General features: G+C 46.7%; 1 protein-coding gene across 4 annotated transcripts in view; it reads left to right on the forward strand.

Moving 5' to 3' along the window:
- The first annotated feature begins 4,946 nt into the window (after nt 1-4,946).
- LOC146658257 (zinc finger MIZ domain-containing protein 2-like) overlaps nt 4,947-16,329 on the forward strand; it is a 16,343-nt gene continuing 4,960 nt past the window's right edge. The window contains exons 1-11 of one of the 4 annotated variants that reach the window (XM_085426598.1): nt 4,947-5,397; nt 9,847-9,923; nt 11,270-11,384; nt 11,821-12,029; nt 12,228-12,387; nt 12,733-12,975; nt 13,065-13,218; nt 13,619-13,740; nt 15,346-15,435; nt 15,729-15,918; nt 16,240-16,329. The exon at nt 16,240-16,329 is cut by the window's right edge and continues 52 nt beyond it. In XM_085426598.1, coding sequence (XP_085282724.1) covers nt 9,874-9,923; nt 11,270-11,384; nt 11,821-12,029; nt 12,228-12,387; nt 12,733-12,975; nt 13,065-13,218; nt 13,619-13,740; nt 15,346-15,435; nt 15,729-15,918; nt 16,240-16,329 — 1,423 coding nt within the window. In that variant the 5' untranslated portion in view covers nt 4,947-5,397; nt 9,847-9,873. The other 3 variants (XM_085426600.1, XM_085426599.1, XM_085426602.1) reach the window with 3 other exon arrangements.

Consider the following 16,329-nt stretch of genomic DNA (forward strand, 5'->3'; position numbering starts at 1 on the left):
CACTGCTGACATCAGCTGTCTGCGCACGCTCATTTCACACCAGGTAACCTGCGGGGTCAAACCAACCTGTGACATCATTGTAAATCATATTTATTCATATATTCAGTGAAATCAAGTGAATGGACTTCAGACAAGAAGGAATTTAAATTGGGTCAGTTTTGAATGAAGTCTGGCACGGTTTGAAATTCTGGATAACTGAGCGAAATATTCTGTATTGGAAGCTCTTGATGTAAAATGTTTGTTGTTGTCTAACAAAGGCAGGATTATAAATGACGTCTGGCACTGCTCGGTCAGTGAGACTGAACCACATTTAAAATGAGCCGTGGCGGGCTAAAACTAAGACGTGATAAAGTTACAGAACTCCCCATGAGTACAGTATGGTGTTAAATCAGATTATTTTAAATGGATTGAGGTTCTGTTCGATCACATTTGATCTTCTGCTGAGGCATGACAGGAGGTTAAAGTTGTTTTCAGATTTACTGATTAATCAGAGTTTAGATTAATCAATCTAAACTCCCAATTATACTATTTCAAGCACTGGAGCCACTGTCATTTTTTTTGATTAGTACATCATGAAAAACATCTGAAAATGGTGAAATTTTGAATGGACTCTGGTCGTTTTTTAATAATTCAGTTCAACACTTAATGACATGCTGCGTTTTAGCCAGGAATGTGTTTTTATTCCCAGAAGTCAAATGCAGATGCTTTACCTGATTTTACTGATATTTAACAAAAGGGGGGGGGAAAAGTTTAATTTTATACCATTGGAAGGACCAGAGGATGAGTCTAAAAATGGTCAAAAATTTGATGAAGTCTGTTACTGTTTAGTGAAAGACTGTTGGCTTTAAATAATTCACTCTTATGCCAGAAATATGATTTTTATTGCGTGAAGATGGAAGGTTCTGGAAGAAAAGTTTGGTAAGTGGACTTTTACTCGTATTTGATCTGATTCACATGCAGGAAGTTTCTGAAGGGCCAAAAACGGCAAACAAACTGGAACTAAACTGTGCTAATTTGGGTAAATTCTGAATGAAGTCTGGTGCTGTTTGCTTGGTCAGGAGTTTTGAAATATTTGAGTCTTATTTATACTCAAAGACAAACCTGAACAAGGTGAAAGTGCCACGGGCTGGTCAAAATGGTGCACTGCAGCGTGTCAGGAACATCAGTGGTTTCAGTTTTGGTCTCTCCCACGGTAGCTTTGCATAAGTTTAAATTCAAAACAAGCTGTTTTAGCTCCTCCCTCTTCGAGGCCAGCCTCATTCTCAGATGACCATTCAGATCAAAATCCAAATTCATTTTAAAATCACATTTCAAAACAAAGTTGATCAAAGAAACAAAAGGTTACACACAAATTGCAAAAACACAAGTGATGATATAACAGCCTGAATTCATAAGCTCTCACGACAAGTTCAAAGGCAAAGAATAAAAATGTGAACATGGAGCAGCGACTCATTCTTAAGTGTAGGCTTTGGAACAGAGGAGTAGCTGGGCAGCATATCTCTGTGACCTTGAAGGACATTTAAAAAAACAAAATCTTAAAATCGATCCTAAAAAGCACAGGAAGCCAGAATGGAGGAGGCTACAGCTTACGGGTTCAGGTAAGAGGGCACCATGTTGGACTGAGTGAAAGGGAAGGCCTGATATTTACCAACGTAAAGGGCATAACAACAGTCAAGTGAAGCTGTAATGAAATAATGATAACTTAAAATTATTTAAAGATGAGGGCCTGACCTTGGAAGTCTCAACAGGTAAACACCTAATTTCACAACAGAATGAATCTGATTGTCCAGTGCCTACTGGTGTTGGCCAGAGGGGCCGATGGCGCGATATGGCAGCCTCGCTTCTGTCAGTCTGCCCCACAGCTGCGTGGCTACAACTGTAGCTGCCTCCACCAGTGTGTGAATGTGAGAGTGAATGAATAGTGGAATTGTAAAGCGCTTTGGGTGCCTTGAAAAGCGCTATATAAATCCACTCCATTATTATTATTATTAGTGTTAGGTCAAAGTCCATTTTCACACGAAGGTCCAACTGCTGGAGCAACTTTGTCAAAGTATCACAACCTCAGTCTGACTGTCATAAAAGGTTTGGCCTTAATTTTTTACAGTTTAATCAGTTGCCATCATTTCTTTTATGGAGCAAATAGATTTGGTAATCATCAGAAGTGAAATGAGATGATGTATCTTTCAGAAATGATCCTAGAGGGAGAGAAAACATTGGGCTCCAGAATGGAGCCTTGTGGGACTCCGTAGAGGAGCAGTGCTCAGCCTAAACCACTCTCGAGCTGCGCCCTCTCTGTGACATCATGCTGGTCCACAAGTAGAAAAAAATGATTTCAGTTCAGTTCAGATTTCAAACGTCACAAATCTCTCACATCTCAAAACTCGCTCTCTCTCTTTTTCTACTGTCTCTCGCTCTCACTGTCACTCCTAAAACTTCTCTCTCTTCCTAAACAACCAAATGTCATGTTGCCATATCATTTTTGATTGGTTGATGTGGTGCATTTTTCCACCAACACAAAAAGGCAGGTTTTTGTTTTGCTTATATGTCACCTTGTTGCTTTGTCATCTTGAAGTGGTCATGTGATTGGCTTACCACGACTACTTTATTCTTGCAATTGTTTTGACCCCTTAGCAACAGGTGTTGTGCCAGAAAGTGATCGTCGGGCAGAAAGTGATTGCTCCACTCATGGGAGCCTGCGCAGCTGCTTAAAGCTGTAGCGCCCAGATTACTGACATGCAGTAAGCTGGACACAGCTTCAACCGTCTGTTTGTTGAAAAACAGTAACGTGATCACACCGCCTTTTCCTGTCAGTAACTGTAATGGCGTTGTAACAATAGAAATAGTAATTAGTTAGATTACTCGTTACTGAAAAGCTGTTACTTGTAACGCTGTTATTCCTATCCGGTTGTTCAGTGATGACGCGACGAATCCTACTTCTGGGTCTAAAGTAGTCTGCGTTTAATATGGCTTTTGTGTTGTTAACATGTTTAATGTTTTGTATTTTCTTCTATTTAATCTCAAAAGCTCCTAAAACAGTCAGTGATCACTGTTGACCTCCCTCGGCTTTTATTACCGCTAATCATTTATTTAAGCTCAGTTTTTAAAACCTTAGGATGTAACTACAGCCCAGCCCATGCAGCAGTATATGAATGACTAACCTCGTATTGTGGATGGATTATCTCAGTTGTTCTCCTGGCTGAAGTTTGGTCCTTTTACAGCATCCTGCCATGCGATTACATTTGTTCCTGACCACCGAGAACACTCACGGTAACTTTTATCGAGTGGAAAAAAAGTTAGCTTGTTTATATTATGCTAACATAGCTGTGTCGCTAGCGGTCACGTAGCACATCATTATATACCAGCTAGCCAAACTTCAGTAACCCTACAAACGTCACTGCTGTTTAGTTTTCTGTCTTCATTTATGCTGGAAGTGATAACAGAGCTGTACGTTTGAATTTGTTTCCAAAACCCCGCAGTCAGGACATGCTATATTGTATTTAGATAGAAGCTAGCGAGCTAACTCCCTGCTAACTTCTAACTCCGTTAAATGTCATAAATTCCGTTTTCATGGATGCCTGGATGTTAAACTCAATTGTTACACCTGGTAGAGCAGAACGCTGATCATTTTATTAAAGATGAAAGACTTTAGACAGTTTTTCAACTCTCAGTAATGCCACAGTGATCGTTTGATATATGGACCTGCAGCGGAGTTTAGGCCCAGACACGGCTAGTGACTCAGACTGAACAACCAGATTACTGCAGATAGCACGCTGCCCCCTGGTGGTGAATGTTTGTTACGTAATGAGGAGCGAAATCTACCTAAGTACCTTCAAAGTGATCCACCTTAATTCAGTTCTCATTCCTTGCATCCATTTCGCTTTGTTTCAGTGTCTCACCTTGGGATGTGCCTCCCTGCAGATTCCTCAGTAGCATTTATCTCATTCTGCCAATCCTGATTGGCTGATGATCACAACGACCATGTTGGGCAGACATTCACCTTTAAATAGCCTGCGCTATTACATAGTCGTTTTTCAAGATAAGCAACTCTTTACGCTTCCGAGCATATCTCAGCTTTCTTTGGCTGAGATATGCTAGCTAAGCCTTCTTAGGCTAACTAGCTTAACTTTCCACAGCCAGGAGCGTTAGCATTATTTCCCGTCACTGGGCACTAGCTACCTCTGCCCGTCTCTCCTATCTCCACGGTTTAGCACACCAGCTAACGCCGTTGTCCTTTGGCAAAGGCTAGCAAACCAGCTAACTTGCATCCCTCATCATTAGCATCCCAGCTAGTGAAGATGACATCTTTCCCTCACAGCAGAGGAAGCGTAGACTCCGAGAATGACTCTGTATACGTGGCAACAAAATCTCGAGCAAGGACACACTGGGTCTTCTTGTGTTGCCTCGGGCTGGAACATGCCCAGGTATTCTGAGGAATATGCCGGCAGGCGCATCCCATAGTGTGACATCTGCTACTCTGAGAACCGGGGTTACTGAAGTAACCTAAAGCTTTACGCTCCAGTGATATCTGCATTAGTACTTTTACTTCTGGGATGATTCAAAACGTTTATACCCAGTGGAGTTAGCTCACAGCATCTCGATGGCCCTTGGGGTTAGGTTCTAGTTTTATGTGTAGGAAGAAGGTCTCAGGTTCAAATCCCGGGGACAGGTACAGAGTGAGCACACCAACATGAAGCTCAGGCTGTGTTTCAAATCAAATTTGTGTTTTGCTCTTTACTTCATTTTAAAACCCTGATTCAGACACCACACCTGGGCACACCTGAGGACTGAAACTGTCTGAGATCTAATGACTCGGGTCTGTCTGCTGCTCCTCACTGTTCAACCACACAGGTGAGTCTCAAGGATTACATCCTCTCTCTCGCCTGTCTATGTGAACGTCTCTCTCTCTCTCTTTCCTGTCTGTGTGAACGTCTCTCTCTCTCTCTCTCTCTCTCTCTGTGTGTGAACGTCTCTCTCTCTCTCTGTCTGTGTGAACGTCTCTCTCTCTCTACTGTTTAACCTGATGGCCAGCAGCGATCAGTGATACAGACGAACCGAACTGTAGCGGCTCCGTAGAGCAGTTAAGCCCACTGGATCTGCTCTCTTCTCCCGTGTGAACCTTCCTGGATCTACGGGGTATGGTGTCACCTCCTGAAGCCGGACAATCGGACGCTGAGGCCGGCGGCAGGCAGCGTTAGCTGACCGAGCTGCGGGCTTTGAATTTCGGCCTCACTGTCAGGATTATATCGGGACTTTTTTGCCGGGTATTCGGAGTATTACTGGGGGAATAGCCTGGCCGTGGACACTTCGGGAAGGTTCGGTTCTTAATGCCCCGGAGGCTCCGAGAAGAGCAGACTGCGGAGCCCCGGAACAGGGCTCGGACACCGGGGGAGTGCGAAGGTAGGGCAGGCTGCGGGGAGGAACCGTGTACCCGCTCTTAGTATACGTGTGTGTGTACGTGACAGGTGCGGGGCCGGGGATTATCGATGACTGGATGAGTTTCGGGCTGATCGGTTTGCAGGTACACTACACCGAACACCAGGTGAGTGTTTTGTGTTGGAGGAAGAGGTTAGCATGTCGTTAGCTGTTAGCCTTGCAGCATTCCATTGTCACAGACAACATGCTAGCTGAGTAACAAGGATGGAAACGGTAAAAAAAAAAAAATCTGCCAAATTAAAAATATCGGAAGTCATCTGCGCCCTCATTCCGCATCCAATGTAATAACAGTACTCAGTGAAATGAGCCCTGCTGTTTACACGCAGGGGACTGCTGTTGGTGTGTTAGCATGCTAATGCTAGCCAGTGCTGCTACTAGCTTTAGCCGGAGGAGCCCCACTTCCCGGCTGCTGTAGCAGGAGCTGCCTGCTAGTTAGCGCGTTAGCATCAGCTCCCCCTCCTCCCCCTGGTTGCAACACCGCTAGGAATCTCAAAATGTCTTCTGACACTCATTTTGTTTCCATCTGTGCGGTCAGACGGAGGCAGCAGGCGGTGGCAGAGAAGTGTGACGGACACAGCACCGCCCGGCTCGGCACGACACAGCAACTTATATTAGACTTAACCCATTTATCAGGCGCATGCGTGGGCGGCGTGCACGCGGGCAGACTGAAACCGATTTACAGCGTTTACTGTGAAAAAAACACATCACGGGCCGCTGTGACGGTGCACCAGTGACATGTTCACGAGCAGGGGACGCTGTTTAACCACAGCACTCTGATACTCCATCAGCCCAGCACGACACGGGCTCCAGTTCTCCTACACTGGTGGAGGAGAAGGTTTTAAACTTGCACCAACTGAGCTGCCTGCAGTTCTGCCAGCATCCAGCAGGGGCAGCAGGGAGTCAGTCCCCATAGACTTCTGTGTTTAAACTTGGAGCAGAAACAAACATGCTTACGGCCGGATACACAAACTGTTTGGTCTCATAACACCTGTACGGGGGAGCATGTTGTTACAACTCACCTGTTTAAGTTGTATTAAGCCTTAAAGGTTCTATTTTAGGGGCGTGGCCTCTTTGACTGACAGGTGGATGGTGACACCTGTAGTTGCTAGCTTCACCTGAACGGGACCTCTGGGCCTGTTTGTGCTGGTGGAGCATGTATAATGACGTCATGTGGCCAATACCATGGCTGCTGTGAGGTCACTGTACTAACAGGCTGAGCTCCAAGTTTACCGAGTGAAACTCTGGGATTTTGTCTAATTAGCAGGTGTGTGTGTGTGTGTGAGGGAGCTGCTGATCGATACACATTTAACACATCTTTAAAAATTATGCGTGTTTAGCTTTAATCGTGATTTATCTCTGAGGTATGGGGCAGGTAGTGTGGAGCTCAGGTGAGTCAGCTGCTGGGAGAAACAGGTGTGCACACACAGGGTTACCTGATTGGTTGATGGACAGGTGCGGAGTTCAGGTGTTGGTAGACTTTAAACTTTCCACTCATGTGTAAATCATTTCCTTTTTCCTGCTTTCTGTTTACCTGAAACAACCTGCTTGTTGCCTCGAGCTGAGTCCTTAATGTTTGTGCATGACACGCTTAGTGGGCGGAGCTGAACTGGTGGAATGCAGGACGCTGCCTGTCAGAAATCTTCACACCAAAGTCCACCTGCTAATCAGGGACACGCCCACTGAGGGTGACTGCAGGTGTGCTTTGAGTGCTCAGCTGTTCGTGTGCAGGGACAGAAACACTCTTGTTTTCACTGAGGTGCAGTTTGTGTTCGTATCATAGCAGCCAGAGTTCAGCAGGTGAGTGTGACGACTGCAGCAAGCTGATCCACAGGTGAAACGTTTTCTACCTGAAACTCCTCAAACGTCAGGGTCGGCCCGTGATGTGCTGCAGGTGTGTCTGTGGGTCAGAGGAACGAGGAGTCTTACCTTCTGACCGAACACCTGCCGTATTCACGTCTGCTGCACCTGGGAGGATGTCTGCCTGGTTTCAGGTGACGCTGGTTGGTCGGGCACGCTGGCCGGCTCTCGGTGTCACTGCGAATCAGGAAAGTGAACTTTAAATAAGAAGAAGATTCCTGATCTTTCAGACTTTAAAAGGTTAAATCTGTAAATAAATGAGCAGCAGGACTGCGTCTGATTGGTGACGTGTTTTAGCTGAGTGGTAAATGGCCTGTATTTGTAAACCACTTAGTCCCTGTGGACCAATAAGCTCTTTACGCTACATCCACACAGTGGTGATGGCAGCTACATTGTAGCCACGGCTGCCCAGCTGACAGAGGCGAGGCTGCCGGACACTGGCGCCACCGGGCGCTCTGACCGACAACAGTAGGCAACGGGTCAAGCGTCTTGCCCAAGGACACTACGACAGACTGTCCGAGCCGGGGCTCAAACCGGCAACCTTCCAATTACAAGGCGAACTCTCAACTCTTCAGCCACGATCGCCCCAGGAAGGAACGCCGCGTCCTGATAAACGCTGTTTTGTGGAGTGCGTGGAGTCAGCGTACTCACAGCCATCAGGTTATTAATGACCCGTTTGTGTTCCAGCCTCGTTCCTGTTTCGCTCTCAGAGTCACGGCAGCTTTTTAATGTCAGTTTGTGAGCAGAGAAGAAGAGTTTGTGATGTCAGCAGCTCGTCATGTGACAGAGTGGCTGTGAAACAGTGTTTGTTGAGTTTCCTCCTCTGACCTCGTCAAACCTCAGATTGTGACTCGGGTCACCCATCAGGCTGCTGCTGGTTCTGAAACGACTGAATCTGTGCTTCCTGCTGATCCTACTGATGTTTGAGACGAACTGAAACTCATCACCAGATCGCGTGACACTCCTGCCGACGCTCCCACTGCAGCGTTAGAACGTTTTCGTTTCACGGTGTGAAACCTCCTCCGCCTTCACACTACAAACACACCTGCAGCGGGCTCTCCTCATGGGAGGAGACTTGGATCCTTGTTTTTTTGTTTTGCCTCATTGTCTGATTTGTCATAACTTCTCCGTTTTGTGGTAAGCTTTTCTTTGGCTGTCACTTCTTCACGCTGACCTGTCTTATTTGGCTCAGCAGAACTAAAATATATGTCCTGCTGCTTTTACACACACTCACATAACGCTCAGCGATCAACCTCTCAGATGTTTAAGCTGCGGGAGATTTCACTTGTCACGTTTGAACAGTAAGCTAATGAGTGATAAGACGACGTCAGAGGAATTGGTGCACAATTAATCGTCACTGACCAATCAGTGTCACATATTGACAGTGGCTCATCGATGCCAGTGACATAATTACTCAGCTACATTGGCGAAAGCATTGACATATATTTTCCTTGGTAGCCCGACTGGAAAAATTGCTAGCCCCGGGACGTCGAGCTAGCGATTTTGCGAGCCCTGATATGTATTGTCAGATTAATATGATATATTACAGCAGTGAGCTTGAACTCTGTGTCAAAGATTCAAGTTGCAGTTATTAATATGTCCTGTCACCTTAAATCTTCACTCAAACACAAGCATCTGTGACAGTGTGTATATAGATGTTTTATATATAGGAGACAAATATTGTTCTTTTAATATGTTGGCATTACTAAATTTGGCTCAATGCTTACATATATGTGTAAAAAGCAAATGTACGAGCTGTGGTAACTGTGTCTGATAGAATGAAGAGTAGACTGATATATGAAATATTCCTTTATTGGGTGAGTAAATCAGACCATGTCATAACTGCTGTAAGTCACACAGAATAGATATCAGAGCCTTAAACAGGCTGACGTCTGCTAAATGGGTCAAACTGGGCAGAAAGTCTACAAACACATAACATCCTTATAGAATATGATGTAACACTATAGATCAACTTAGCTCAGAATATATAAAGCATATAAACAGTTACAGCAATATGATGCAACAAACACAGCAGCTACTGATCCAAAATACTCAAAGCTTCATAGAACTGAAACCAACATTTATTTTAGCTCCATTCTGCTGTTCTTCATTATTAAACATTCACACACAAATAAGTGAGATAATATTCACTACTTACTTTTAAAAGTTTACTTTGCAGCCGCCCTGCTTCAGCCGTCCACTGTTTTTTTGGGGGTTTTTTTTGGCAAAATTATCCACACCCACCGCCGCGCTATGAAGTCTGGGATATGTTGGGCCATAAAGGATACACCGACCCATCCTTAAAATTCAGGGAAACGAAGGACGCCTTTGAATCGTTGCGTCGCTGTGACGTAATCAGCCTTTAAGGCTGCAGACCCTGAATAGGGATACAACCAGTGCATGCAGGTTTCTTTAAACGGGAGGATTTTTGAATGGACTTTGGTGGAGAAACTTCAGCGCAGTGTCATGGTCTGTGTGTAGAGAGACTGATGGGAAATGTAGTTTGCACCAAAGTCTGAATCAGCTGATTGGAGACGATGTCTGTCTGTCTTTCAGAACGCTGTCTGATTGACTCCGCCCACCATGAACCCTCTAAACCAGATGAAGGCTGGACTAGCCAACAACCCACACAGGTACACACACACACACACACACACACACACACAGCTGTCATCTTTACACACGTTTACTTTTACTCTAATATTTTTGTCCTGAAACAATCGAGTCAGATTTCAGTGGATTCACTTTAAATTGATAAATCATGAATTTGACTCCGATCCCAAAAATCTACAAAATAAACTGACAAAAGCTTCTTCAGCTCATAATTATACACATTTTTTTATATATATATATATATATATATATATATATATATATATATATATTAGGGCTGCCACAAACGATTATTTTGATAGTCGACTAGTCACCGATTATTTTTGCGATTAGTCGACTAATCAGATCATCATCCATTGGAGTAAAACGTACAGCTTATTGCACCAGCAGCATCTGCTCTTATATAACTATCATTAGCTTACAGCTTTAAGTGTTTAAGGTGCTAACTAAAAATAAAGACAAGATGATAGTTTATTCAATTTTAATGAAATTTGCAGATTGTTTTGGTGAAGTTTAATAAACTCCTTGCTATCTAAAATATAACAGGACACCGGAGTAAATTCTCCAGCATCTCACACTTCTGATAATCAGCTGTCTGCTTGATGTTTATTCAGCTGTGTAAAAACTATAACTTTAATCTCAGCCAAACAGATTTACTCAGGAACAAGTAAAATACTAAAAAAAGCCAAACAATAACATTTTAAGTTATCTAAGTGACTTATATATATATTTAACCTGAGTAGCGAAAGACGGCGGTGGGTTTGAAAACGATTTGCGGGGAGTCCGGTGTTCTCACGGCGCTAGTGAGCCTAGCCCCCAGCTAGCTATCGAGCTGGTGGGTAACAGACGTCTCCGAAAACGTCGGAGCGCTTTTGAAAATATGTGGTGTCCTGATAAACTGAGCAGATATTTGAGGTAAACACAGCTACATTCTCGGCTGAAAATATGTTAAACGTTTATTTTGTGACCCAGAAAGAATAATAAGAGTAATATTAAAACTAACTAACTGCCGCCATTGTTGGAAACTAAGCTGGGCCGCGCTATGAATTCTGGGACAGAGCTGCTTCTTCTTCTTCTTCGGGGTTTAACGGTAGCTGACATCCTTGTACATGCAGTGCTGCCATCTTCTGTTTGTCTGTTATTACACTCTTAAATCCTGCCACTTATTCCTGCGTCTTTTGCGATCTTACAAAGCTTCAAACGACGCGTCGACTATTAAATCAGTCGTCGACGATTTTGATAGTCGACGTAATCGTGACTAGTCGACAAATCGTGGCAGCCCTAATATATATATATATATATATATATTTGTGCTGCTGTGTAAGACTGCATAATTGTTTTACTCATGGACCCGCCCCCCCCACAGTGACGGCTCGTACCCCTACGACCCCTCCAGCTGGCAGCAGCCCACCAATCAGCCCACAGGATCGCTCTCCGTGGTCACAACTGTCTGGGGAGTCACCAACCCCTCAGCCAGCCAGGTATGACATCACCAAGCAGAAGGATGTGACATTATCGATCATTTGTGGGGCGATCGTGGCTCAAGAGTTGGCCACATCTTGTAATCGGAAGGTTGCCGGTTCGAGCCCCAGCTCGGACAGTCTCGGTCGTTGTGTCCTTGACTTGACCCGTTGCCTACTGGTGGTGGTCAGAGGGCCCGGTGGCGCCAGTGTCCGGCAGCCTCGCCTCTGTCAGTGCGCCCCAGGGTGGCTGTGGCTACAATGTAGCTGCCATCACCAGTGTGTGAATGGGTGGATGTGTGAATGGGTGGATGTGTGAATGGGTGGCTGTAGTGTAAAGCGCTGTACAAATACAGGCGTTTGCCTTTTTTTTCTTTTTTTTCTTTTTTTTTTTTACCATTTTTAATCACTCAACGTCACTTCCTGTCTGATGAACGTTTACTTCTGTTCTCATCAGGGTCTTGGTGGAGGCGTGATGGGGCCCGGGGCCAACCCAGGCGGGGGTCCTATGATGCAGGGCCCCGGGGGGTCGGGCATGGCCGGCGGGCCCGGAGGCTACATGGGCCAGCAGGGCTATGGAGAGCCCAGCAAAGGCTACATGACCCAGGGCATGTACGGCCGTACGGGCGGGGCCTACACAGGAGGACCGGGCGGGTACACAGGGAGGTGGGTGTCTGCTTCAGCGTCACGTTGTAGCCAACGGTAGCATCAGAAACTGAAATAAACTGACCTGCTGCTCCGGTTTCTGTCCTGAGGGCGGATGCTTGGGTGCAGCTCACTAAGCTCCGCCCTCTCATCCAGATATTGAGGGGTCTTATCTGTCCCACGTCAGGTGGTGATGTCAGTGATGTCGTTTGTTTGCAGCTATCCGTCGAACCCCGGAGGCTCCCGAGGCTCCGCTGACTTCACTCAGGCTGCCGCTGCCGCCGCCGTTGCTGCTGCTGCTGCCACGGCAACCGCCACTGCTACAGCAACCGTCGCCGCCATCCAGGAGAAACAAAACCAGGAGATGAACTATGGACAGGTGAGCAGAAGCATGAGGTCACTGGGCGCCTGTGTGCTGCCCACCTGGGTTAGAGCTCCCTCTGCTGGTCCACTCGTGCAGGTGAATAAACAGAAAAACACTGTCACAGAAACGCTGTGGGAGGGACGAGGTCTCAAAGAGAGGTGGAGGTGTGTTTGGTGACGGGGTCGAGTTTAAACCTGAGGTCGGTGCTGGCGGCACCGGAGCACGACGCCTCTGCTCCAGCACAGTCCAGATTTGTCCTCTGTCAGCAGACAACCAGTATTTCCTCACTTTTAGCCGAGCTTGTGCTGAGGACACCTGTTTGATGACATCACTGATAAATTTGTCGTGGTTTTTTCCCAGATGGGTGGTCCAGCCTACAATAACCAGTTCATGGCCCACTCCGGCCCCCGCGGCCCTCCTGGCATGGCTCCTGGAGGTATGGGCCCAGGTCCAGGCCCCGCCAGAGGTCCCCCTTCAATGGGCCCCATGTACGGACCAGGAGGGGGCCCGCAGAGGGTCCCCCAGCACCCAAACTACGGCCCTGGACCACAGCAGGGACACCTGAGGCCCCCGCAGGGCCTCAAACGACCATACAGCTCAGAGGTGAGGCTCGGGAGTCCGTGCTGCTGACCCTCAGGTTACTGTGTCAGTGAGTGAATTCACACCTGTGTCCACACCTTTCCCGCCCTCAGTCCTTCCCGGGAATGTCCCAGCAGTACGGCGTTCCCGTCGGTTCCAGTGTGAACGTCATGCCGGGTCCCGGAGGTGGCGGTGGATCCATGCCTGGTTCAGCTGGAGGCGGTCACGGTGGCCCCTACTCGGGCCCCAACATGCAGTACCACCCAGGTAGGACGCTGTTGGTTTCACAGGTCAGTCTAACGAGAACCCACCCCTGCCAGTCCTGACAGGACAGGAAGTGACCTCAGCCTGGTCAGGTTTGTAAGGCTGGTCTGACGACAGGTGTGAACCGTGTGCAGGTGCTGGGTCCTCGTACCTGCCCACGCCACAGTAAAGCTCACAGGGAACGCTGGAGCAGAACGGGCCTGGGAAGTGTTTGTTTTCTTTGGTGTTGTTTTACATGGTTCCTGAAGTTTAACGTCACATGACGCCATCAAACAGGATTAACTGCACCCTGTCTGCAGGTGTTTCCAGGTGGTGTGAGGTGGAGGTTTCACCACAGCTGATGATGGAAAGCAGACCTCGTGTTCTGATTATTCAGGTGTGCTTTCTCCTCGTCTTCCTGCAGGTCCCACTGGTCCAGGTCCCGCCCCACCACGGTCTGGCTCCTCCCCCTCCTATCAGAGCCATAAAATGCCCCTCCCACCTCAGTACCCCCCCTCTGGACCCCCCAGTTCGCAGTACTACAAGGTGAGCAGCTATAACGGTGTTGTTGGAGCGATGGAGTCCAGGGGCCTGTTCTTCGTACCGCGCTAAGTAAGTTAGCTGGATCTGATTGTTGACGATTTCGCGTGATCTTGGATCGTTCGGTTCCCCGAAGCTCATCCGGGACTTGCTGTCATAGCAACAGATCCGTAAGCGTAAACCTGCTCGGGAGCAGGTTTACTTTATGTAAACAGGATTAGATCGCGGCCACGCAGGTATGTCCGCTTCATTTATACGAAAGCAACAGCGATAAATAAATAACATCAATGTAACTAAAGATAATGCAGCACTTGATCCTTTTATTGATGTCACACAGATACATACAGGTCATTTCCTAAAAAAGGGAAATGTACTATTAATCATTCTATTACATGTATGTGATTATTACAGATTTAATTCATATTTCAGAGTAGTAATTGTAAATTACTTCATGTAATCAAGATGGGAGACCACGGCTATAAAAGCGAAGGTGGATTTGGGAAGCCTGTCGCAGCCATGTCCTGTCCGTATACGCGAGCAGCCCATTGCGGAAGGTGCAAGATTGATAAGGAGAGTCCTCAGAATCCAGCGTATATTGCGGGACAGACAGGATCCTTTAGCTCAGCGCGACAGTGTGCTCATAGAGAGATATCGATTTTCCCGTGAGGGTATTATTTACTTAACCAACTTGTTGACGAGGGGGTGCAGGACCACCACCTGTCTTTTTTTGCTCTGCCCTTTTCTTGGTTGCTGTTATAAACAAACAGATTATTTCAGGGTCTCTTTCCAAGAGACGACAAGCAACATAAGTGATAAATATTACCATTCTGTAGAATATTCTTATATTTCACTTTTACTTGTTCCCATGTTCTAGTGGGTCCTGTTGTGGCTCTAATGTGAAAGAGGATATAATATAACATATTATAATATAATATAATATAATATGATAAATCTACCCTACCGCCTACTGGTGTTGGCCAGAGGGGCCGATGGCGCGATATGGCAGCCTGGCTTCTGTCAGTCTGCCCCAGGGCAGCTGTGGCTACAACCGTAGCTTACCTCCACCAGTGTGTGAATGTGAGAGTGAATGAATAGTGGTATTGTAAAGCACTTTGGGTGCCTTGAAAAGCGCTATATAAATCCACTCCATTATTATTATTATTATTAAATTACTTACGAGTTTAATTTGTCAGCAACTTCCTGCCAGCCCTCGCTCCTTGCTTTTGCAGCCTTTGCAGTGTTCCCTTGCGTTCTGATTAAACTCTGAAACTCCTGAAATCCCTCACTCAAGAGTTCTTGCTCTGCTGCCGAAAAATACCGAGCCGAGCGCACTCCTTCGACATTTTCGCCGACCAATCAGAGGGTTGCCGATCAATGTTTCTACTATCGATGCGTAGCCCCTTTTACGACACCCAGTGATGTCACATTACTGCGTCCAGCTGTACTAATCGTCAACGGAAGGTGTGTTCGGGGAACCGGATTAGCGCGCTCACGGTTAGCGCGATGGTTTGATCTTGGATGTTTCATTTGATCTTGGATGTAGTGAGCGACGTACGAAGAACGGGCCCCTGAGTGCCATCACCTGTTGATTAACAGCTGATGTTTGTGCAGCAGGACCAGTTTAACGGGCAGGGCGGCTTAAACACTCTGACAGCAGGGGGCGCCGGAGGAGTGTACAACTCCTTCAACCAGCCATCAGGGGTAAGGAGCGCGCACACACGTGTGTCTGTGTTCGTTGCGAGTGTTTGCCTGATTTGGCTCCTCCCTCTTTAACACAGCTTTCTTCTTATTAGCTGCCCCTCCTTAATAATGAGTGGGTGGGGCTTTTATCCCCGCCTCTGTGACGTCATATAGACCCCTGTGTTAACCTGAGTGTTGGTGCACACACATAATCAGAAACACACAGAGCAGGAGACATGTGACAGGAAGTGAGGGCGCACATGCTGAAATAAGGTTTTTGTGTTTTCTGTCGTCTCTCCGGCGCCGTCTGTTAGCCGGGGCGAGGGTTGCCAGGTTACCCCTCTTCTCCGGTTCCGGGAAACCCAACACCTCCCGTCACCCCCAGCAGCTCCATGGCTCCGCCCTACATGTCGCCTGGCAGCGGTGACGTCAAGCCGATGCCTTCTCCCTTCCTGCCTGACATCAAACCCAACATAGCTGGCCTGGCCCCTCCCCCGCCGACAGGTACACACACACACGATCATCGATTAGAACCAGCTGCTTGAGTCAAACTGAGGTCATGAATGAAATGAAGCTCTTTATCTGAGGGAAATATTCTGATTAGTCCACCATAATAAACAGATTAACATCATTTGGTTTCATAATCAAAGTTTATTTCAATAATCTTCAATAACAATAATCAATCAATAATGTTTCATGATCAGTCAGGTCTTGAGATTATCAGGAAAATGTTCCAAATTTTGTTTGTGAAATAACCTGATTACTTTTGTCCCACTGATTCGAAGTCAATGTGCAGGTGTGTGACTGATGACTTCCTGTTTACAGGTAACCCTAGCGACGACCTGCGGCTGACCTTCCCAGTGAGAGATGGCGTGGTCCTGGAGCCCTTCAGATTAGAGCACAACCTGGCCGTCA

The sequence above is a fragment of the Rhamphochromis longiceps genome, linkage group LG12 (assembly GCF_057381845.1).
Source record: "Rhamphochromis longiceps isolate RC_006_pf linkage group LG12, R_longiceps_female_GT1.1, whole genome shotgun sequence".
Lineage (NCBI taxonomy): Eukaryota > Metazoa > Chordata > Actinopteri > Cichliformes > Cichlidae > Rhamphochromis > Rhamphochromis longiceps.